The 24,001-nt window shown below is 47.7% G+C and overlaps 1 protein-coding gene and 1 non-coding gene across 4 annotated transcripts in view; one reads left to right on the forward strand and one right to left on the reverse strand.

The window, feature by feature from the left end:
• LOC119464182 (ubiquitin carboxyl-terminal hydrolase 47-like) overlaps positions 1 to 24,001 on the reverse strand; it is a 74,679-nt gene that overhangs the window by 5,572 nt on the left and 45,106 nt on the right. Inside the window, exons 22-33 of one of the 3 annotated variants that reach the window (XM_037725041.2) lie at positions 18,618 to 18,760; positions 17,916 to 18,006; positions 16,575 to 16,666; positions 14,976 to 15,059; positions 13,911 to 13,991; positions 13,159 to 13,274; positions 12,845 to 12,963; positions 9,757 to 9,887; positions 7,722 to 7,769; positions 6,410 to 6,540; positions 3,959 to 4,030; positions 3,671 to 3,822 (exon numbers count right to left, since the gene is read on the reverse strand). In XM_037725041.2, coding sequence (XP_037580969.1) covers positions 3,678 to 3,822; positions 3,959 to 4,030; positions 6,410 to 6,540; positions 7,722 to 7,769; positions 9,757 to 9,887; positions 12,845 to 12,963; positions 13,159 to 13,274; positions 13,911 to 13,991; positions 14,976 to 15,059; positions 16,575 to 16,666; positions 17,916 to 18,006; positions 18,618 to 18,760 — 1,253 coding nt within the window. In that variant the 3' untranslated portion in view covers positions 3,671 to 3,677. Of the gene's footprint in view, positions 1 to 3,670; positions 3,823 to 3,958; positions 4,031 to 6,409; positions 6,541 to 7,721; positions 7,770 to 9,756; positions 9,888 to 12,844; positions 12,964 to 13,158; positions 13,275 to 13,910; positions 14,049 to 14,975; positions 15,060 to 16,574; positions 16,667 to 17,915; positions 18,007 to 18,617; positions 18,761 to 24,001 lie in introns of all 3 variants that reach the window. The other 2 variants (XM_049656308.1, XM_049656307.1) reach the window with 2 other exon arrangements.
• Positions 111 to 182, forward strand: Trnat-cgu (transfer RNA threonine (anticodon CGU)). The gene has a single exon. It is a non-coding gene; the product is annotated as a tRNA-Thr (tRNA).

The raw sequence follows: 24,001 nt of genomic DNA on the forward strand, positions 1-24,001 counted from the left end.
GATGTTCCACATCCGCCCCTAGGTTTGCGAGTGGTGGCGCTGGCTAACACTTCCAGAGTTACTTCCAGTTGTAAAACATAAATACCCCAGAAAGCGGATGGGAGAACGGCTCCGCGGTAGCTCAATGGTGAGAGCATCGCACGCGTAATGCGAAGACGTGGGTTCGTTCCCCACCTGCGGACAGTTGTTTTTTCATCCGTTTTCATTTCCATTATATAATTTCTTTATAATTGCTTTAATTCAATTAGTACGAGTAATTTCCCCTATGTTGTTCTTGGTGTCATTGTTTGTTGGCTTCTTATAATATTTTTTTATCGGAATTTTTCGTCGGTGCATCTTGTAGAATGGTGAGACTTATATACTATGTTTTTTTTTTTTTTTTTCAGAACAACTGCTGTCAAAATCGGATTCGATGCTATGGCCACGTGCGCTGGGTTGACTTGCTCTGGCAGTTGCTATGTGCATTCTATGCAGGGTCTGTGCGCGTTATGGAGGTAGCGAGTTCTCGTGATCGACTTGCCAAGTGCCGTGCGAGAAGGACGGAGCAGCAATGCAAGCGGCGGCAGGCCGATCGAGAGTCGATCGACCCCAAAGTCGTTGCATCTGCTAATCTCTTTCAAGGTACGGCACGCACTGCTGCGCAAACGACGCGGTTGCTACCAGAGTACAGTGATCCCCTGTCCCTCCCGCGTTGCCTTCCCGCTTTCCTCCCTTGTGCACGATTCGGTTCACCGTTGCACACCTTTACTCACACATGCAGCATACGACGCGCGGGGACAATGTTATCGCCCTTGGACTTTATATGGAATATCGCGGCGACCATGACAGCAGAAATGGGCCTGGAGTGTCCATATCATTGCTATTGCAATTATATAGGAATGGCCGCCATACGCTTGCGCGTGACCCGTCACTATTTTTTTTTTAAATCACTCACCGAACAAACAGGTGTGTCTTATACAGTTAAACCTGGATATAACGAAATTGATAAATTCCCAAAAAACTTCGTTATAAAGAGGATTTCGTTATATGCAGGTTTGGCACGAGAATTTGAAAAAGAAACGCTTACCGTATTTACTCGATTCTAACGCGCACCCGTTTTCCGTTTTGGTCGAAGCACTCATCCTTGGAATGTCACACCAGGCGCGAGGCATCGGAAACGAAGAGCGAGCATCACGACGACGTTGTAGCGTCGTATAGTGTTACAGTAGAACCCCGCTGTTACGTTCCCGGGGGCTGCATTTTCCCGGCTGTTACATTGTTTTCGGCCGGTCCCGGCACAGCTCCCATAGAACCCAATGCATTGGTAACCCCGCTGTTGCGTCGCAACTGTGGGACCGTTCCCGCATCATACGTTGCGAACTGCCACCCCGCGCCGGCCTGAGCGGCCATTTTGACTTTTCATGTCGCTTGGCTTGGTGGCTTGACGGTGCCATTGGCCCGCCCAAAGTGCCGGGGGCGACAACTATGACGTATTTTCGGTTTCCGCCAGCAAAAGTATGGCCCTTGAGATCCGTATTTGCTATGTAAGGATGGTGTCTATGACGCGTTGTGGCCGTAAAATTGGTTTTGGCTCATAGATATTCCGTATAAAGTCCAAGGGCGATAATGCAGTCGCCACGCGCCATGTGCTGTATGTGCGAGTGAAAAAGTGCGAGGGGATCCGACGACAGCGTCTCAATCTCGCGCAAGAAAGAAAAGCAGGGAGGCAGCGCGCCTTCTTCCGCTGCGCTCGAAGCACCGGCGAGGGAGCGAGGGGGGGAAGGATAGCAGGGTGGCGTTGTACTGTATCCTGGCATCAACTGCGTACTGCGCGCGGTCGCGCGGGCCGTATCTTGAAAGCGATATGCGTTGGGGCAGAGTCTAGCAGTGTATGTGCGCTGGTGGCTCGTAGCTTCGTGTGTGCTGTGTGTGTTCTCGGCGCTCAGTTTGCGTTGAAGCGATAGACAACAGCACGAAGGTCACTTCGCTCGCTTATCCAGCGGCGCTTCCACACGCCCGCGGCATTTGACAGCGCGTGTCCGCTCTCATCGAGTGTGATGTGTCACAGTGTGTACCAGCGCCTCGGCAACATCAACTGGAAAAGGAGAGAGTGCCGGCTTGGCGGGCTATGCCAGCTGCAGGATCAGGTTTGAATGAAGGGAGGGGGAAAGGTCACGCCCGCAGCGGCAGGATCGCCGGGTCTAGGGATGCAGGCCCGCCTCGCACGCACACACGCACACGTGCGCTCGCTTCGCATTCCGTCGCGGCGGAGAAGGTGCTTCCGGTTGCTGCTCGCGTAAAAATGACAAAATTTGGAGCGAAATCTCTAGGTTGTTGGAGGGGGAAATTCGTTATATCGAGGGAGTCTCCTGCTGCCACCTCGTTACGTAGAGGTTTCAAATACATGTGCTTCTATGGAGTAACGGCGGGGAATAGAAAAACTTCGTTATATTCAGGAATTCGTTATATGGAGGTTCGTTATAAGCAGGTTTAACTGTACACTGGTGCGACTTGTACACATTTTTTTTACAGAAAAGTTGCTGTTTTGAGGGGGGTGCGACTAATACAAAGGTGCGACTTATAGACCGGAAAATACGGTAAATAAACAACAAATAACGGAGCAGGTCTGAAAAATCAAGCGTTCAAAAAAAGAAAAGAAAAAAAGTCCGCGACTGTAACAAAGGACTGAGCTGATGACTACAAAGAGTCGGCAGGATTGTGGCGAAAGGGGTGGGGGTGCAGTTGAAACAAGTAGTACACATAAAGATGACTCAAACAGGGGTCAAACTATGGATGTCGCTGCTGGCAACATTTTGATAAAGGGGCTTACCTTCGTCAAGAAAACAAAAACAAGTCCCGACGACGACAAGTCCCCTTGTCGAAACATTGGCTCCAAGCTAAGGCCTCCTTTGGTCGGCCGCTTTTGATCCACCATTTGTTATGCATGACAAAGTGCCTACATACCACCAGATCTGTTTTTTTTTCTTTCACGCGCAAGCGTAAGTGGCCCACTTGTCAAGTTGGCAATGTTTAGTGTGAAGCTGCGAAGGAAGCAGAGGAGGAAGGCGCCCAGAGGTGAAGAAAAGAATCCCGCGCCGGGAAAGTACGAAGGAGCGCGCTGAGAGAGGAAAGTAGACTAGGTGGCGTTGAGCTAAGTGGGGAAGGAGAAAAGAGGCGAAGCTTCGCGGAGGGGGAGGGTAGGCGGACAGGCGCTAGGTTGACCTCCTCTGGTAGTTGCTACGGGTGCTGTATGTAATGGATGTATGGGGTTCGTCTCGTGATTGCGCAGTATGCTGTATGTGCGAGTTAAAGCGTGCGACGGCGAGCCGGTGTTGGTGGCTCAATCTTGCGTGCGCAAGGGAGGAAAGCGGGGAGAAAGCATGCAGTCTTCCCACAAGGGGGGGGGGGGGGGGGTTACTGCAACGGCTGCTGCTTATGGGGGCGGGTGCCAGAGGCCTATCTTGAGAGCGATCTGCAATGCGGACAGTCTAGCCGTCGAGGCGCACTGAGGGCCAACAGCTTCATGTGCGCTATAGCACCCATACACTTAGGCATCACCTGTGTTCACGAAGTGAAATGTCACTAACTTTTTTAGTCACCACTACTGCAGCATGCCTTGCAGCTATGCCTTGCAGCTATGGCCGCACTATATGGTAGTATACTGGCAATGCAACATGCGAGTCTCACTCACTGCTTGCTCAGTCCAGGTCGATAGGCACAGAGTGAAGGCTTGGCTTGGTGTCCGAGGACAGCGCGCTGCTGTCGTTGGGCGGGCTGCCCGTGTAGATCTTGAGCGCACGCTCTTTCCTCGGGGATGGGACGGCCTTAACGCCCTTGGGAGCCCTGCAGACATGTTTCGTCCGTTCTCACAGGCCTGCTTCTTACAAGGGCACTAATGCTACCCTCCCAGTTGCATTTACGCTTCTAGTCACTCTCTAATCAGTTGCTATTGGGAAAATGAAACATGGCAAAAACGCACCTGACATTTTCTCGACTGGAGATTTCTTGCTTTTCCTCCTCTGTTAGCTCCTTGAGAGTTTCCGTTCGGTCGCTGCATGAAACGCATAGAGGCAGGAGTCACTGGCAGAGTCGGTGGCAAGGTCAAATGACATATACTGTATAGACTCATGTAAGAGCCGCACCCCCAACTTGGCAGCACGAAATTTGGGGGAAAAAATATTCCAACGGAGACGCAATGAAATTCGATGTCCCTATGCTGCACGCACACATCGGCAAATTTATGTGCGCTGCGTACTTCTGTGTGCCGCTACTAGATAGCGAGGCTGCACCAGCACCATTTTGACCAAAAGGTTCGGTCCCGTGTAAGGGCTGCATCTCGTCAAAATTTCGAAAAAAAAGAATAAAGGTGTGGCCCTTACACAAGTCTATACGGTACAGTAAACGACAGTGCAGGAGTCCACATTTTACTATCTGCTCTATTTAAAGAAATCATTAAAGAAATCAGGCAGTTTAAGGTTCGTTTTCCTAGTGCAGAATTGGCAAGGTCAGGGGCGAAGTCAGTGTGAAGTCAAATGATACACACTCAACAAGGCACTGCAAGAGACCACACTTTTCACACTCCACACCATTTAATATATTGTACACGCTGCCACGTATCTAGTGACCCAGGTTGGTTTCAAATCCTGTTTTTTTTGGCACAGCAGCCTTACGTGCTACCCATTTGACTATGGACTACTCAGAGACCCAGGCTTGTGGGAAAACGGTTAAAGACATACAAATAGATAGACAGCTCATCCCCAAAAAGGGCGCAAGTACCCCAAGAATGCTAGTTGCATTAAAGACCATATGCCCCATAACCCCTATATAGTAATCCCACGTGATTATTGCGGCTTCATATGGAATTAAGTTTTTAGCAGGGTCCCATATGATCACACACGATTGCTGAATGTAGGGTGTTTGTTTTATTAAATAGAAAATGTATTGACAGCAACAAAAATACTAACATTTCAACACACAACACCAAATTACACCTTTATATTGTATGCACACAATGTGTACACACCAGCAAGGATCACACCCCACACAAACATATCAAGAGCACTGACCTTTCATATTGACCCTTTTCGCGGAGCAGTTTGTTTTAGAGAAACGAGATGGCGCTCACGGTGGCGCGCCATACCTCTCCTCAGCGACCGCGCACGAATACGAAACCATTACCGCTTCTACCTTGCTTCTGTGCCATCAGCTGTCGGAAATGCACTTGAGCTTTCGCTAACACACTCTGCTCCAATCATGCAATATTGAATCATGTGGATTGAAGACGTGTGCAGTAGCTGGCTGCAAAAATAGTGACTGGCATGTTAAGGAATAGAATGAATCTGTGTGGCCAAGTTCGCGGACTGCTGCTGCAACTGTCCGAACGTGTTGCCGGCGCTTTTTCGTGATGTACCGGTTTCCTCGAGGATACAGAAATTTGCTCATCTGCCAGCCTTGTATCGCTAACCTTCAAAGAAACGGCTTCATCCCCAGAACGCCGGCAAGAGTGAGTACCACTCGTTAAACAATGACAAAGGGAGTAGCGCCGCTTCCCGTCATAGTAAGTTTCGCACACGTTATCTATACACATCTGTCCCAAATGGCAGAACTTACGCCCACTCTATCGCCGACGTATCAAGAAAAGTGAATGGGCGCACTCTTGAATATATGCGCACTGTATACGCACAATAAATGACGGACTACACCTATGGCGCACGAATGGTCGAAGCTGAATGTTTCATGATGGTCCACAAGAGTAAGCGAGTTACTAGCTGTAATATATATTTGCTACAAGGTATTACAATGTACAAAACAGCTACGTTTCAAGCCTTGTGCGCAGCAAGAACAAATCTATCGGAACTGAGCACACCCGTGATCGCAATTAGGCAGAAAATAATCAGACAGTGGCCGCACCGAGGAACTTCACTGAGCCAGAAACTGACAAGCCACTGCTTCAAAATATTTGCCGAATAAAGACAAAAAGCAAAACATACTAATCCTGACTGAATTCATAATCGGAAAGCTTGGATAGCTTGGAATACATATTTAGCCCCGCTTTTAGAACAAGCACCACATACGCTGCTTGTGCCGTTTGGACATAGCTTAATCAGCTCCGAAAGCGCTTTTGCATGTTATCTGAAGCTGTGATCAAAGCTTTGTGTCGTCCATCTAGTCACCGTCTACAATATCTCCGAAAACAGAGGTTTGCTAAGCTTCGCCGGCGTCATACAACAAGGAGGCAACGGAGGGAGTTAGGCAAGCAATGGACGCGTCACCACGTGATCAAACATGGCAGCGCCCACGGGATCACGGCGAAAAGGGTCAATAGCAAGTATGTTGTTCCCTGATCTCACTGCACTCTGGTTCACAACGACTCCAGCCCCGAACACATCTAAGAAAAGGAGTACCAGCAAGTGCAGTGTCCAGTGCTTACCGGTAGAGCACCACGAGGCCGTCCTCCCCTATGTACAGTGGCCACGAGATGAGGGAGGGTGCAGAACTGTGCCACTCCATCTCTGTGTGCACAGTCAGCGATGACACCGGGCATGGGAACTGACCAGGGCACTGTATTCCAGAGAGAAAGAAAATCAAGTATATCCCACGCACATGTAACATGAACTGCCCTGTGGCGCGATCGGAGATCTTTGTTCGTTTCGGGTTCTGTTCAGTTGCTGCAACGTCACAAAGTGGCAGTATGCAAAATTTGTGACAACGGGAGGGAGAGAGCCGCTAATCGACAAGTGGTGAACTCCCCGGACATCGTCGTTTCAGGTGACTTCAAGATGACAACACACTCCTATAAATAATTTTGATTATTAGCACGTCGTCTGCTAGGAGCTGACGACGTGCTAGGAGCAGAACGCAACGAAAGATGTGAAGTTCGAGCGATCATCCGCTCGCTACGAGACCGGCTTCGCATGGCACGTCTGGTGGATTGAATTGGATCCAAACGGCAGCTGCAGCTATGGAATGGTTCACCGCTTGCCGATTGGCTGTTCTCTCCCTGCCATTCTCAAAAAATTTTGCATACTGCCACTTTGTGACGTCGCAGCAACTGAACGTTTCGGACTGAGGCGTTTTGAACTGAGGCGTTTCGAACTAAGATCTCTGATCGCGCCCCTGGTAGTCAAAGGCATTTGCACAGGCCAGTCATAGAAAAAAGCACAAAGTGCCTTCATCAACTCGTTGGCTGACGAGTGGTAAGGCAAGTGTTCCATCAGAGTGCCATCAGAATGAACACAGTGTTCAGTTGTCTGGTCATTTCTATAACGCTGACTTAACAAAAGCCTTAGTTGTTTTGTCTACATGTGCTGAATATTCAAGCTCTGGGTCTGGTCCTATGAAGCACAATTCGCGAGGGTTAATCAAAGATGTTTCTCAGGTCATCAAAAATGTTCAAAGTATTGGATACCACCCAAACAGGGGCAGCTGGCCAGATGGTGCGAGGGTTAATCAAAGATGTTTCTCAGGTCATCAAAAATGTTCAAAGTATTGGATACCACCCAAACAGGGGCAGCTGGCCAGATAGTGGCAGGATGACACAATGGCATTGCAAATATGACAATGACACCATGAGAAGGAACACATGATGACTAGGACAGTACAATAAGCCATACACTGTAGACTCAGGATTGAATCCTAGCTGGGGATTCCCCAGGCAAACTTCTGCCTAGGGAACAGAACATCGTTGGAAAGTACAGCCAAAAGCTCTCACTAAAAATTAAACATGACGCCTGGGCACTCACCTTAGCAATTTCGATGACCGATGGGTCCAGACCACTCAGCTCGGACAGCTGCAAAAATTTTTAGACAAAGACAAATGAAAACCAACAGTGAAGAACCCGAAGATATCACAAAGCAAATGTACAGTAGAACCTCGTTCATGCATAATAGAAAAAACAAATGCGAGAAAGACATACTAACCGAGAAAATGTCAGATTGGAAGTCACTAAAAAATTGACAGACTCAACTGTAGCTGACATCTATGTAATGCGAAGTGTTGCGTGAATTGTTGCAGCACGAGCCGAGCGGGTGGGGCTCGAGTGACCCCAAAACGCGCATTGTCATTTTTACGGCTCAAGCAAGCTTACGTTTGCACTCCCCGAATTCAACCTGGGTCAGCAGCTTCTCCGAGAGGGGCATTTCGGCGGGAAGTTCTTACGCGCCAACTCAGCGCGAATCATTGTGGCACAAGACCCGGATGCACATCGAGCTCGAGACCACGTTGTCGTTTTCCTATTGTGTAGCAGACTGCAAACGGAAATCGAACCGGTGGGCAACACCGAAGACGACGTCTACAGTGAAGAACGGCAGCAGATCCGGGTTATCGCCTATTAAAAGCATGCAGTACGTTTCCAATAGCACTACAGCCCACGCACTGTGAAATACCTAGATAAGCAAAGATGCTCATGGCAAGAGGGATGGCAGAGATAGCCGTGAATGCGGTGCATGACAATCCGGGAGGAGATGTGCTGGTCCCGGGATAAGAAACTTCGTGCGCATCAGTGTTATCACGCGAGACAGGCGGGCAAATATTGTGGAGAAGCTGCTACTGCTGATGGTGACTATTCTCGATCAAATGTGCCTCGCGCCTTTTTTGTTTACAGGGGATCTTGCAGACGGAAAACGTATCCTATGATTGCTGTTTGGCGATCTACTGAACGTTGGTGCCAAAAGATCATGTCTTCCAGGAACACATTAACCGGTTTTGTGTTCTTGACCCCAAACATTGGTGCCAGGAAATTGTATGTAACGGGATCATATCAACGAGGTCGTAACGGGATCATATCAACGAGGTCCTACTGTATATAAAAACTTGCCAAATGAATCAGTGGTGTGTTCTGCCCTTTCTCCTGCATCTTGTTTAATTCACCCAGCCAGATAATTTCATTAATCTTGTCGATCCCGTCAGGGTCGAATTAATGGAAGATTAACTTGAGAGCATGATCTTGCACCGCTACCTATCTGGTCACCAAAAATAGAATGGGCCCCAATGCAAGTACAGAAGCAAAACTCATGCCGGTATCACGTGAAGTGGCAGTTAAACTGGGTGAAAACAATCATGAACCGATTTGTGCCACTTGTACAATGAATGCCAAATATAACGAACAAAATTTTGCTGAATAACATTGATTTTATTGATGTCCGACCCAATAAATGGTGCAAGTGCAAATATTTGCCAAGCTTTTCTGAAAAGCGAGGCAATTCATCATTTTTGTAGCAGACTGCATTTTCGATGCAGCATAGGCTTCTGCTTTTCGTGTCTGTGTAGTGCACAGACTACATTTTTTATCACCTGTAGTCTGCGTGCTACAAGCTCATGCACACACCATTCACACTAATCACCAAATTTCACGAACTATGATTTAAGAAAACTCTTGCTTCACTCCAATGGACACGAGCTACTGAAGTCGTCTGCTGCTGCTCGGGGCAACCATCAAAAAGGGATTGGTTGATTGAGTGATAGGTTTTAATGTCGCAATGCATCACTGGGGCTATGATGACGATGATGATTAGTGAGGTTTAATGGCGCCAGGGCCACAGAAGGCCAAAGAGCGCCAGACAATGGCATGATGTATTCAATGCAATGTCAAGGGGTATATGTAACGTGGCTGTAAAGTGGCCTAAAATCATTCGCTGTAAAATGCGTAAAATATACGTTTAAATATGAGAGACGCCATAGTCAGATTGAATTGTGGCCACGGCGGCCTGGAATTGAATCAACCCCCAGGACTGCTACGTAAATACGGATTCTTTCAAACAGAAGAGAGCTGCACGCACCGCGTCCTTGAGAGCTCCGACAGTGCGCTCGTTGAGAACCACTTCCTCCAGGGGGTCAAAGGTGAAGGTGGAAGGCCGCCAGCGGCGTACAAACAGCACCAGGCTGTTTGCAGACACAACCTTCTCGGGCCCTGCATTTCGGGAGCAGATACACCACAGAAAGACTTGGTCAGTTCCGCTTCCCAGCTGTGAAAGCTCGAGGTAGCTCGAGGCCAAGCACATGGAGTTAAAACATTCGCGACAGGAATCCTCTGTACGTTTGCATCACACATATGCACACACACAAAGCAATGAAATGTTGAGTTATACATCAATTACAGCTCGGATGACTAATAGTGTAGCCACTTATAGTGCAGGACCAGATATAAATGGGAGTCGGAAGAGACCACATTATCTTCCCATAGAACTCTGTGTATATGCATACCGCTTACACAGTAAAACCTCAATAATTCGACCCTCGTTAATTCAGGAAATCGGATAATTCGGACTCTTCCTCTGCTCCCGGCGAGCGTATGCATTATTCAATGCAATCAAACTCGTTAATTCAGACGTATTTGGCCACTCATCGGTTAATTCGGACAACTTTCGGAGCTCGGCGTGCGACGCAACAGAGCAAATATTGCGCTAGCGTCCAACTGAAACGAAGCGGCGGGGTCCGCATCGCCATTGTCACCATCAGAAATCGTACGTGAATGACAGCAACGCCGGAACGCTTCGTCTCTGTTTGCACCTTTAAAACCTTTATTCTTACGCCGTGCATAACACCGCGTTGACCGCGGACTTTTATAATTGCATAGTCGTCAAGATCGCGTCAACAGCGACCGCTTGTTTCTTCCACAGCGGTTTCGGCGAACAGTAATTTCATTTTGATTTGGTACGCACGTCGGCCGCGTGCCTAAAAAAACTGCGTAGTCGCCATCCGTGATCGCATCGATAGCGATCGCGGTTTCGTTCGCAGTTGTTGCAGCGAACGGTAGTTTCGTTCCGACCTGGTGCGTGCATTCAACACCGCAACGTCGCCGTTCATAAGCACGTCAATAGCGGCCGCGGTTTTCTCCGCAGCAGTTGCGGCAAACAGTTGTTTCGTTTTGACTCTGTGCAAAGCTGTTGGTGATCAGCTGACGGGCAAAAGCATAATCGGGATGTGCGCGCGGTAGTGCAAAGCGCGTCGCAAATTAAGGCGCACGCCGCGGCCGTGCTGCGAAGGAATTCGCGAGGCCTCGATCGCCGCTGCGAGAGCCAGTAAGTCACAAGATGGCGAGAATTTCAGCTGCCACTCTGCTTTTGTACAAAATAGCAACGGCATTTGCTCATTCATTCATGAAATAAAAGCGTGTTGATGTAGTAAGCATAAGCTTATTGTTTTCTGGATATCCTGGATAATTCAACTTTCGGTTAATTCGGACATTTACTTCGGTCCCGTGAAATCCGAATTAATGAGGTTTTTCTGTAGTGCAACTGCACGAGACAAAATTCCGGTTATAATGCAGTTGCCAGAAAAGCCAGAGGACAAGTGAGACAGCGACCAGGGCGATGTGGAGGAGAAGACATGGAGCGAGCGAACAAGAAAGAGGCAAAAAAACAAAACTGTGTTTGCAGCGTGCTGGCTCAGTGGGCAAGTGGGGGGTTGCCCAGGTAACGAGTAAGCCTTTTGCTCCGGTTGCTTGTCAGCGACGCCCAGACCTCACTGAACATGTGCACATTGTTGCTCTTTGGTGGTTCAGTTTGTGTGCGAAAAGTAAATAGTCGCCTACTGATTTTTTGGGCTATGGACGATCTGATGTGGCTTTACAAGGGTGCTGCCTTGAAGTCACTTCAGGGGGAAATTCGCATATAACCTGAATGCTGCTTTTACTAGTCACGGCGCAGATTATATATGAAAAAATTTGGTCCTGTCAAGTCTGGCTTATTAGTTCTAGAATTTGCACTGGAATATTGAAATGTTAAATGAATATCAGTCTCACATTTAAGGCAGGGGGTGGCTTTGTGGCTAAGGATTTTGGCAAAGTACAGTAAAACCTCGATAATTCGAACTCGGTTAATTCGAAATTTCGGTTAATTCGAAGAATTTGAGCGGTCCCGTCATTCTCAATGCAAATTCTACCGGATAATTTGAATGGCCCGCGCGGCTCTATTCGGATAATTCGAAGTTTCCGGCTAGTAGCAACGTGCGACGGTTAGGTTAGGGCGCTCCGTACAGTCGCCAACCGATTTTCCGAGCTCGTGGGGACTGAAAAATAGTCTGGAAAACTCGTTTGGCCGAAAAAAAAAAAAAGTCATTAGTGCAGCTTTAAAAAAAATCTTTAATAATGCCCTGCCTCATACTACGCTTGGAGAGGATCGACTTGCTTGGATTAGCGCAGTAATGACGTCGTTTCCGTGTACAGTCGACACCAACGTCACCGCTTTGGCGATCTCCGCCAACGGAGTTCGCCATGGAGATCCAAGAAACGAGCTTCGCACCGCTTAGCTCTCGCGAAGGTACAGGAGGTAGCGCCGATCACTGAGACATGGGTCTCCGAGACACCTGCTCGGTGTACACGCCACGTTCTAAATAGCAACCGAAACTTGACAGAAAAAAAAAAACCTCACTGAAATAACACGCGTGGTGTCAGCGCGCACGAGCGAGCGCGGCCGCCGCAGCCCACAGCGAGCGAAGGTTCGTGCGGTCTATCGCTGCGAGCGGCGAGAGCACAGCCCATACGAAAGGTCAGAGCCGTCTGGAGATCGCTTTCAAGATACGCTGCGCGCGAGAGACCGCTCCGGCGCTAAGTACGCAGTTGTTAGAAGAGTAGAAGTCGCCCCATCACCTTGACTTTGCCATCACCTTGACAGACTATCGCTTTGAATGCCTTAGAAATGCCTACGACATGAGTACTACATCAGTACTGGCCTCTAGCGTGTTAAATGCTTGTCGGCCTTAGCCTCACGTTCCTACAAGACCACAGTTTGTGTGAGAACTTGACCGCATTCCATGCCCTACAGGAACTGCTCAAAATGAACATAGCATTTGTACAATCCAATGAAATTCGGCCACGTCCTTAAAGAGCTCAGAAAAAGAAGCTCACAAAAAGAAAGGCCAGCTCACCTTGAAGAACCTCGAGGAATACTTTGTGTGAGAGAAACATTGAGGCATCGCTGTCTAACCGGTCCGAGTCGAGGTACACCGAACCCGGGTTGCCAGAGACCTTTCTCCTGAGTCGACACCTGTGAACAAACAGGCAGAGAAGGCACTCCTCATAATGTTGCCCCTGTACATTAAGGTGTAAATACTTTATACATATGTTAAACAAACCAAACTACGATTACCTTAGGCATTTTTTCGGTGTTTTAGTTCATGGCACTTGCAAGCATCAGTTTCAATGTGCCCTGACCAGTGCACAGGTAAAACAGTTTCATCACCTGTTCAGGGGAATGTCCCGACCACAGCGCTCACGGATCTTGTGTAGAATCTCTTGCTTTATCTGCAGTACCGTCGTGCCTTGCCTGAAGATCCAGTCTAGCAGGAACTTGCTCGGCTTTGCATGAGAGAGGGGGGAGGTGAGAAGGACAAAGCAGATGATGAGCTACATGCTGAAATAAGAAAATCCGTGCAGATTTTACGCGACAAATGGCGTCAAGCATGTCGTCTTCACACAATGCCAGGAGTGCTGTTGCCTGTACATACGGACACAACTGAAGCTTTATATATATCATGCCTGATACTATTCACCCACATAGAGGCACAGCCTGTTTTGTCTTGGGACATGGAAGGCATAGCTGTAACTCTCACGATGAAACCATGCACAAGAGACGAGCTCCAGCATTTGCAGCTGGCACGTCATTTGAACCGTGACCGGAGCCCTCGTAAGTTGGGCAAATGTGTAATGCAGAGAAGTGCATCGGCGAATTAGGAAAAGGGTGCATATCTTTTAACTACAGTAAACCCTCGATACAATGAAATCGCTTCGTTAGAAGTATCGCTTTATATAGCTAAAGTAGTCTCGCGTAACTATGACTAGTTTAGCTTCCCAGCTTTTAATGAAATACTGCTTACAACGAACTCAATTTTGTGTCCAGATTAGTTCCGTTAGAATGAGGGTTTATTGTACAGTAGCTTTAAGACAGCAAGAAAAGTTTGGCTCTTGAAGCAAAAAGAAAACCTGCCCTCTCACCTCTGGAGCATTTGGCGACAGGAGGAACACATCCATGCGGTGCTCGCCGGACTTCAGCGCCCTCCCCAGTTTGATGACGAGCTGTGCACAGACCACAAGCTGTGAGGGACACAACAGCCCACTTGGGCTCGATACCATCTGGAACACCGGCAACAAACATGCGACCGGTTTGACCATGCTTGTAGTGTGCGCCTGACATCTGCTGATGCATGCTTTCACATGCTGACTAGCGTCAACTAAGAAATCCAGGTTAGGGGCTTTAACGTCCAAAAGCTACTCAGGGGCTATGAGGGATGCCATAATGGGGGGAGGGGTGGGGGCTCTGGATTAATTCTGACTGCCCGCAGTTGTTGAATGTGCACTTAAATCTAAGTGCATGAGAGCTTCTGCATTCTGGCCGCCCCTCTAAATGTGGCCACCATGCACGGGTGTCAAAACCCGGACGTCCTCCTCAGCAGAAGGACCCCATAGCCACTGAGCGCCACACCATGGCCGGTAACCCGCATTTCGACAGCTTCGTTTTTACATTTACAATCCACAGCCTACACTGCATTTGCATAATTTTAATGTTTTTTCCTTTTTCAATTCAAGGAGTGCACTGTGGGCAGTCATGACATTGTCACAATTGCGTAGACACGACAGCGGGGAGGGGGGGGGGGGGAGGGGTGTTAGTAGCACCGTGCTTTGTTTAAATCATGCACAGCAAAGACTAACAAGCAACTGTGTTTAGACCACAGTGACCTTTCTAGCAACTTTGCTGCTGCAGATTTTGCCTGCTTCAGGAACATGTATGTGAAGCAAGTACCCCTCTCACGTCCTTTCACTATCAGAGGACTTCCAACAAAAAGGTCAAAGACCGATGAGCAGAACCTTTTTTGAAAGCAGAACAAATTTTTCGTAAAACTTTATGCAATTTTTCGTTAAATTGCAAACCGGGCCCAAATTCATAAATTTTATGCAAAACTCGAAAGGGTTGGCAGGTATGGCATTGTGCTAGAAATTCCACAAACCCCTTTTTTTGCAATTCAACGAGGCATGCGTGCCTGCTTCCACAAGCATCCTCACCTTGGTGTCTTCCACATAAGAGGCAAGGTTGTCCGACAGCTTGGTGCACTCGAATTCCTGGTTGTTGGAGTACACCCGGAACACCTGCGTTATGCGAGGAGTGATGACTAGCGTCAGTTCCGACAACTGATGCAGCTCAGCCTACGTGCTACAAGGCAGTGACTTACTACACAGGTATCAAATGATTACAGTTAATAGCCTGGATATAACGAAATTAACAAATTCCCAGAAAACTGTGTTATAAAGAGGATTTCGTTATATGCAGATTCGGCACGAAAATTTGAAAAAGAACGCTTACCGTATTTACTCGATTCTAACATGCCCTCAATTGTAATGCGCACCCGTTTTTCGTGACCGAAAGAGAGGAAAAATATCCTTTACAGTACCGCGCACCTCAAGCTTTCATACAGAAATACAACTATCGCTCAAGATTTACCCCCAATACACTAAAGTTGCGATGAACAATTAAGTCCCAGTTTCGCCCGAAGGGCGAAGCATCCATGGCGACAGCGAATTAGCAGACAGCTATACGAAGTAAGGATAGTAGTTTTATCGACCATATAAACTTGTAAACATTCCATATTTAACTAAATTGGTAGACTGATGCCTAAGCATACAGCACATGGTCGAAGCTACAGGAGAAGAAAAAAAATGTTAGTTTTTTTCCTTCGGCAACATCAACTGGAAAAGGAGAGTGCCGGCTTGGCGGGCTAGGCCAGCTGCAGCAAGCGGCGGGATGAGGTTTGAATGAAGGGAAGGGGAAAGGTCACGCCCGCGGCGGCAAGATCGCTGGGTCGAGGGATGCAGGCCCGCCTTGCACACGTTCGCACGCACTGTCAATTCACTGTCTCCTCGCAGTCGCCGTGAATTCGAGTGTGCCAAGCGCGCCGCCGCCGCTTCGCATTTCGTCGCGGCGGAGAAGGTGCTTCCAGTTGCTGCTTGCGCAAAAATGACAAAATTTGGGGCGAAATCTCCAGGTTGTCGGCGGGGAAAATTTGTTATTTCGAGGGGGTCTCCCGCTGCCACTTCGTTACGTAGAGGTATCAAATACATGTGCTTCTATGGAGTAACGGTGGGGAATAGAAAAACTTCGTCATATCCAGGAATTCGTTATATGGAGGTTCGTTATAAGCAGGTTCAACTGTAGTAGGTTACTGAATAAACATCCTACAAGATTATCCATTCCAGAATGTACTACGAGGAACAAAAAAAAAAGTTAATGCATTAAGTTTGGCTGTTGAAAAGACAGCCCATGTCAGTTTCACGTCATACTGACTAGAATGACATACGCACAGACTTTGCCTGTGCCTCTGTGTCTGTGGCACTTCTCAAGTCTCTGGCAATGGCCTAGTCTAGGAATTTATGTTTCAAAAACTTCCCAAGTCTCGGGCTACTCCCAAGTCTCAGGCTACTCTTATGACTTGACCTATTCGTATGCTGCGTTTTGATAACCTCCTTTACAATGGTGTTTCATAAGTGGTATCTACCCGTCTGTTCCCAGAGCCGCAGCATATTCTACATTCAAGGAAGTGATAAAAAAAATGGTTCGTCTTTGAGGCCCACGTCCACTACGCCACAACACTTTCCATGTCGACTAACCTTGAAGTGGCTGGAATCGATGCCGACGTAGGGCTCCAGTTCCTTCTTGAGTGCCCCGAATGTGATGCGCTTGTCCACGTAGACACGAAGCCCTGTGCAGACAGATCAACTCCAGTTGGCATCACAACGTGGCACACAACCATCCTCAGTTCATGCTGAACACCATTATTACCAACGAAAGGAGGAGTTTCACTGTAGCAAAAATAGGAGTAGGATGTCTTAACTGCAGCAAAATTTGATCATTTCCAAGCGAAGCAGTGCACTAACTCAGACCCACACTTCTCATTCTCACAGCTTCAGAGCCCGTTTCACACGCAAGCGAAAACGCTCATGACTCCTGCCGCCGCGGCGAGGTTTGAGCAAGTTGGAATTTCATCACGGCGGCAGCATCGCTTGTGAACCAATCATGGCCTGCCTCGCCACGTATCCAGCGGAGGACTAGTGCGGGAAAGCCTGCGCATAGGACGATATTCGCAGCGGTGGAAAATGCGCGGTGGCAATGCACGTGAAACGAAACCTTGTGAAAAGCTTCGCAGCACTGCACCGCTGTTCGCTTAATAGCTTGCATGTGAAACAGGCTTAAGGGGTCCTGCAACGTGCCCGAGAAAGCACGATGCGGTGATTTCGCACACTTCGTGCAACACACACGATCTGCATATCAGGCACTATGATCACTGTTGAAAAACAGCGATATAGGTTCACTTGACACAGAGAGTACTGTGAAAATAACTACGATAATACATTTTACAGCCATAACAATTATTGCCTAATCAGAGGGCACAGCCACATGGAGGGTGTTGTAACCATGGAAACAACGCCATCCCAAATTCAATCTCACAGAAGCTGTTGTAACGATAGAAATGACGCCATCAATAAAAACTAGAAGGCTTGGCAACCATGGCACGCCAACTTGCGCTACGCAACGTCAATGCCCTGCTGCTATTTGACGCCACGGTTCTACATCATGGGAGAGTGGACTGTGGTATCCAGGGCCGCAAAAATTGAGTCGAGGGTAACTCTGATGTTGCTTGCATTTTAAAAAGTTTCTGCGACCGATAACTTGGCTTCGTGCGTGTCATTTATCATAATTATTCTGGCCGGTGCTTCGTTGCCATGCTGAGAATATTTTTAGAGCAAAAATGGTGGGTCAACCGCTATCACTGATGTCATGAGTGATGTGCGGCTGTTCCTCGCAACGTTGGTTCATTTCGCGTGCAAATATGGTGGATCTCCGTGCAACTCTCCTCCCTACGGAAGCATATGCAGTGATTATAATATAAGTGAGTCGGTGCCCCTAACTACTTGCCTCTATGAGCCAGAATATGTGCATTAGAAACTTACTGCGGGCATTGTCTTCCCTGTCCGTGTATGGCCATGCACGGAAGTAGCGTCGTGGTTCCTCTTTCGCGGCTGCTGCCTCAACTTGGGACTGCTGCGGTGAGAAAAGGAATAAGCGTGCAGCGTTTCCACAGCACCGGAAATATCTAGTGCGAATACAAAATGTAGCGGTCCCTTATGGCACAAACATCTGCTTTCGGCAGTGGATGACACACTGCCTTTGACATGCATCAACAAACGTCTATTATCTCTGTCTGAGGGCACTGATTTTAGCTATTAAGTCTTTATGGTCTGAACTTTTGAAATGCAGTGAAAATTTTATGTGCATCTGAGCAACAAAAGTCAGGGGAAAAAAAAAAGGTTCCCGTTGGGGTTTCTGGTAATGAATTGAAGGTTTTCCTCATGAACTGCTGTATGAAGAACCATATGCTGCTTGCATCTTAATTCACAACGATATCGGCGTGAAATAGGGCCAATGGTATGTTTATTTGAAGGTCACATTTGAATCACTCAAAGCAGCCTATATGCATCAGGCATCGAGCTGCAAAAATTTGAATGCAGAGGCCTAACCTCGGCAATGATGCGACTGATGGACATTTGTGGAATTTTAGGGAGAGCCATATTTAGCTGCAGCACAATGTCACCAAATTAGGTAGTTACAATTGCCGAAAAAAAAAAAAGAAACAAGGAAAAGGAACCACTCACCGCAGCATCCCCACAGGCATAGCCGCTGGCCTCTTCTGAGACACCAGCACCGTCGCCAGCAGGTGCTGCGGCAACGGTGGGTACAGCGGCAGACGAGCTCCCGCTCGGTTCAAGCATGCTCCGCTTGATCTGGTCCGTCATTTCTACAAAGTTGCAGGAGATCAGCCAGTTAGAATGCAAAGACAGAAGCATGCTTCACGCAGACGACGGCACATCCAGGTGCCAAGGTTGAAAATCGGCATCTAGATGTTTAACCCTTTCCGTGCCAACATGTTCTTTTGCAGAAAACCATCAAAATTTTTCTAATTCTCTACTGATTGATTTTTTGTGAACAGCTTTCATTATAAGTGGTGTCCAAATCCACTTCCCATAGGATGGCGCCCTCTGGATTGAATTTTAATATGCTGATCTTAAAGCCTACGTGTTTGCTGGTTGAATGTGGTGGAAGCGATTGTGGAAGCCGGAAACACGTAGATGTCGGGTTTTGGACCCCACCTACTGCAATATCAGAAGTTCATTTGTTATTTTCTGTTGCCTTTTACTGTCAATTTCTCAAAAGCGTTTTTGAATTGCAGACAGGCAAGGCCACACAAACAGTCTATATAAGCTCAATATTTCTTGGAACAAAACTTAAGTGCCTTTATTGTCCTCCAAGCGACGTGTCATTCATGGTGCGGCGAGGGAAGGAAATTGCAGAGGTGCCAGCTGCCATGTGTTAGCCATGCTAAGATGGAAAACTGAGCAAGTTGGTAGGTGTCCATGTTGGAGTTTGTGCAGCACTCACAGTTGGATGAAGGACAAGGAAAATACATGAGACAAGCGCTTGTCCCGTGTACTTTCTTTGTATTCCATCCAACTGTCAGTGCTGGACAAACTTCTTCATAAACATTCTCCATGTCCACATGAGAAAGGCCACCAGGGGGCTCTGTATCTTCCTCGCAATTGTCCAAGGCTCTGAACAAGACTCGCTAAAGTTTTCCCGGTCTAATTGTTCACTTGAAGCGATAGAACATCCAAAAACACCTCAATTCTGGCCTTCCCAAGGAGATCCGACACTACTGCAGCCGCCTCACCCCACGTCACCATTTTTAAAATACAGGGGAGTCAGACTACCCATATTTTTAGGAGAAACTGGCGAGAAAATGCTGCAATTTCAGTCAACCCTAATCTAAAGAAAAGGAAATTTTTTGGCAAGTGGGTGCCTTTTTTTTTTAACAGCGCAGCACCCACACCAAACTGGAAAAAAAAAAAAAAAAAAAAAAAAAAAGAGAAGCTCTTGTCTGTGGAACTCGGTAGATGAGAAGAAATTCCTCGACGGGTGAGAATCGTGACTGCCATATTTTGGAGGAAACGCCTAGGTGAGTGAGACTCATCCGTAGCACAAAAAAGGCTTAAGTAAAAATAAAACATAATAAAAACACAACGAAAAAAAAAACCCCCATTGTGACAAGACCCATCTCACGTTGACTGCCAACGGTAATGCTTTAGCCTTTAATCAATATAACAATGCATTGCCACCATCGACACGAGTTATGAGGCGTGAACTGCAGTGGAATTCCCCTTTTGCCGCTCCCGTTGCAAAGAATGCGTGTAAGCTCAGAAATTCATTGCACTCCGGTGCATGTGAATCGTTAGAAATGTGCCATGCGGCAACCAGGCTCCTCTCTTGCACTTATTATAGACACGCTGCGCCACCTATTGGCACTACAGAGAAGTCTGTGCACAGCCTCCGAGACTAGAAGTGTGGTGCGCCGGTGCTTGCGAATGCTCGTTAAAGTAAAACGAGTAAAACCTCGTTAATACATAGTTGGTGGGGAACATGGATCAGGTACACGCTAAGCGACGTACTAATTAACCGACAATGGCAGTTGAGTGGCTACAGACTTATTGGCCAGAAAAAAAAAAAAAAAAAAAAATTTAGTTCTTACTCAAACACATGTGCAGTCAAGTTTTATTTGCGACCAGGCAGCAACAAATCAGATTTTCACTTGCTGCCGTGGCGGCCTTGCAGTGACGATGGCATCGTCAAACTCGGCAAGGCTACGAGCCAGTTTCTCCATCAGGCCCCACTTCACGGCAAACTCATATGGTCAATGCACTAGCCGCGTCGGAAATAGAAGGGCCATCATCTATGTTGTCATTCATAATGACATGAAAGTGCTAGAAGCTAGGGGAGCAGGAACACGTCATGGCTACTATGTTTCGTTGTCACTATCGGTGGCGACTGCAGTCCGGGGAAGCTTTATGCGCTGCAAGTTCGCTATCTATGGTCTGCACGCACAACATTTTGCCCTTGTACGCACCGAAGAATGAAGTAAATACTACGCACTAACCGTTCCAGGTGCGTTAAATGACCACAGCCTAAGCGGTCAGCCAATACATTAGGTTCAATGACGACAGGGTGGAGGATTCATTGCGACTACAGTCGAGTCCCGCTACAGTGCAGTCCACTTATAACGATACCACATAACGATATATCGATTATAACGATGAGTCGACTTAAGAGTATCAACTTGTGCATTAGGGCCATGAGGAAAAAACCCATATATAACGATATGTTATTCACCGCATATCGGATATAACGATTGAAATTTTGCTTCTGGGCAGCGTTTTTCATGCAGAATAATCGTGAAATTTGCATTCCTAAGTTGCCTTTAATTGAGACGGGGCGAAAGCTTGCGTACGCGAGTTCGTATCTGCTGCCATTAATGCGCAGCGCATCCCGCCTGCGAACGAAAGACATGGAGAGCATCGCAAGTTGGCGCAGAGTGCACAAGATGGCGCCAGCTGCTTCTTGTCTGCGTCGCAGGCGATTGTGCGAGCGTCCGGAGAAGAGGGGGAAGAAAGCGATAAGCAAGCGGCGCCTGCGCCCTGCGCTCCCTTTACAATCTCCCTCTCTCAGCGAGCGTGGAATTGCGCCGCGGAAGCAGCGGGAGGTGTACCGACAAAGCGCAAAGCTGCGTCTCTCGAGACGAAGCTGCAAATTTTGCAAGACTCGAAGTATGAGCTCGTGCAGTCGATGATATCCATAATTATGAAAACCAGGAGCGCCACTATCATGAAGGCTAGAAGCAACGGCCATGCCGATCAACGGAAAAAGCGGGCTTCGTGCGCCAGGACCAAACCCCCTTGGGTGAAACCAACATGCTGGAAGCCGCTGACATTACCGAACTCTGGGAGCATGTCGCTACTGACGATGAAATAGGTGGCGCTTCGATGAAGGAGTTTCCGAGTGCAGACAGTGCTGCCTTGTGCTGCTAAGAGATCTCCGACGGGGTGATTGTTGCGACAGACGGCGGCGCTGTGCGACGGAGGCGTCGACAGCAGCGGCAGTGACGAGATAGGCAATGAATGACCCATCTTCAACATGACCCCGATGTTGAATCAAGTCGTCGATCGAGTTTCTCATTGAATTCATGCACGCTAAATTATGCCGCCAGTGTTCGCGCAGCAGCTGGTCGCAATGCACACGGCGGTTGTGAATCCGAAACTTCTGCGAAAGCAAGTGCAGATTTCTATTTCAGCGCGCCTAATGATTTAAATGCTAGCTAGAGGTATAAATAAACGTTTTATTTTTCACAGCCTACTTTCTACAACGTCGATTGTTTATCGCAAGTGGCAAATTTGGCTTTGGGACGACAAAGACAAGTTTTTTTTGAACAGGCAGTCCAGATATAGCGATTATCGGTTATAACGATCGGAATTTTCGTTTTTCTTGATACCGTTATAAGTGGACTGCACTGTATACACGTACGCCCAACAGCAAAGCTGCGAACGAAACCAACACCATCGTCCGGGAAATGCGATGGCATGGCGACAAAGGTTGAGACGTACCAAAGGTGGTCAATGAAGTGTCAACTCACGAGAGAATGCATTTTGCACCACTGTTAAAGCATTTTTCGTACATTGCGGCCGACGCCTAAGTCAACGCACGTGCCCTGCCGATCGCGAAACACTCATTTTGCGGCACATGCACCTCCGCAATGAAGCGGTTTGAATTATCACAATTTCATTGCATATTTATGACAAAGTCGGCAAGCTTGGCAAGCTTGCGCTTAGCAGAAGCTTTATTTCCAGAAGTCGGTCAGCCTGGATTTCTTATGCTTCACGGCAAGTAAAGGCGTTACCCGAGTCTCACAGTCCGTTAAAAGAGCCACCGCAATGTCATTGTCGTGGGCTCTGATAACCTTTAAGATGAGGTCAAAAGGATCCATCACTTTCAAAGCAGTCGCCGGAGTCCGTGTGTCTAGCGGGTTGTCATTTTCCCCAAACGAAGAGACGTTGGCATCATGTTAACAGCGGCTGCGGCGCGGCCGCTGTATCTCGAAAGCAATCTGTGACGTGCACAAAGTGTGCGTCCGCGCGGGCCTCGTCTTCACAGCGATTTGTGATGTCGGCAAAGTGCAAGTAGTGCCGGGAGAGTCGTGTGCGTTGTACTTTCGAAGTTTAGTTTGCATTGAAGCGAGAGACGGCACAGAGGTCAATTCGCTCGCTGCTATTGCTGCGCCTTCTTACTCCAGCGTGTTGACACCGAGTTTCTGTGGTCATCGAGCGAGATGTGTTCATGTTTACCTGTGCGCGCATGACACCGTACTTGGTAATTTAGTTAGTAAGCGATTGTTTATAAGTTTATACGGCCGATAAAACTACTATTATTAGTTTGTATAGCTGTCTACTAATCTGCTTCGCAATCGATGCTTTGCCTTTCGGGCGAAACTGCTAAATTTTATTCTTCAACTTTCTGCATTGGCGATCATATGTGCCTTCTTGAGAGAGAGAAATTTACGCTTCTTCATTGGCGTAGTCATTTCGACCGGACAAACAGCTCAGAAAACTGGCAGCGATTGTGGTGATCCCGTGCAGTCTCGCGCAGGCACGTGATGACCATGCGTGGCTATGGATTGCAGTGGTGTAAATCGGTACTTTGAATTTAATTTCGTTCGCGAAAACCTCGTTCAAGCAGACATGCGATCAACACAGCCTTGGAAGGGCCTTCTAATTTGACTACTTGGCAGTTCTAATTTCAATTCAGTCCCAGTTTCGTTCTCGAAAAGTTTGTTGAAGCGGAAATACTGAATAAAACGCCTTCGTTATGAAGAGACTTTTTTTGTATTACTTTCTACGGGCTGCTGACGAGGAATCGGAAAATCGCCGTTGTGGCGGAAATTTCGTCGTAGCGGCGGCCGTTGTAGGGGGATTCGACTGTATATTTAAACAGGAATTACTTATTAAGTGGGTTCATATTAATGAGGTTTTACTGTACTCCAAGTGGGCGTCAGAGTTTCTTTGAACAGCAGTACCCATCCAGTCCTGCATCTACAGTGATCCATGCCAGCGTGAAAGAGGTTCGTTGAAGAGTGACACCTATGTACACATTGCTACAT

The sequence above is a fragment of the Dermacentor silvarum genome, chromosome 9, assembly GCF_013339745.2.
Source record: "Dermacentor silvarum isolate Dsil-2018 chromosome 9, BIME_Dsil_1.4, whole genome shotgun sequence".
In the NCBI taxonomy this organism is placed as follows: Eukaryota; Metazoa; Arthropoda; class Arachnida; order Ixodida; family Ixodidae; genus Dermacentor; species Dermacentor silvarum.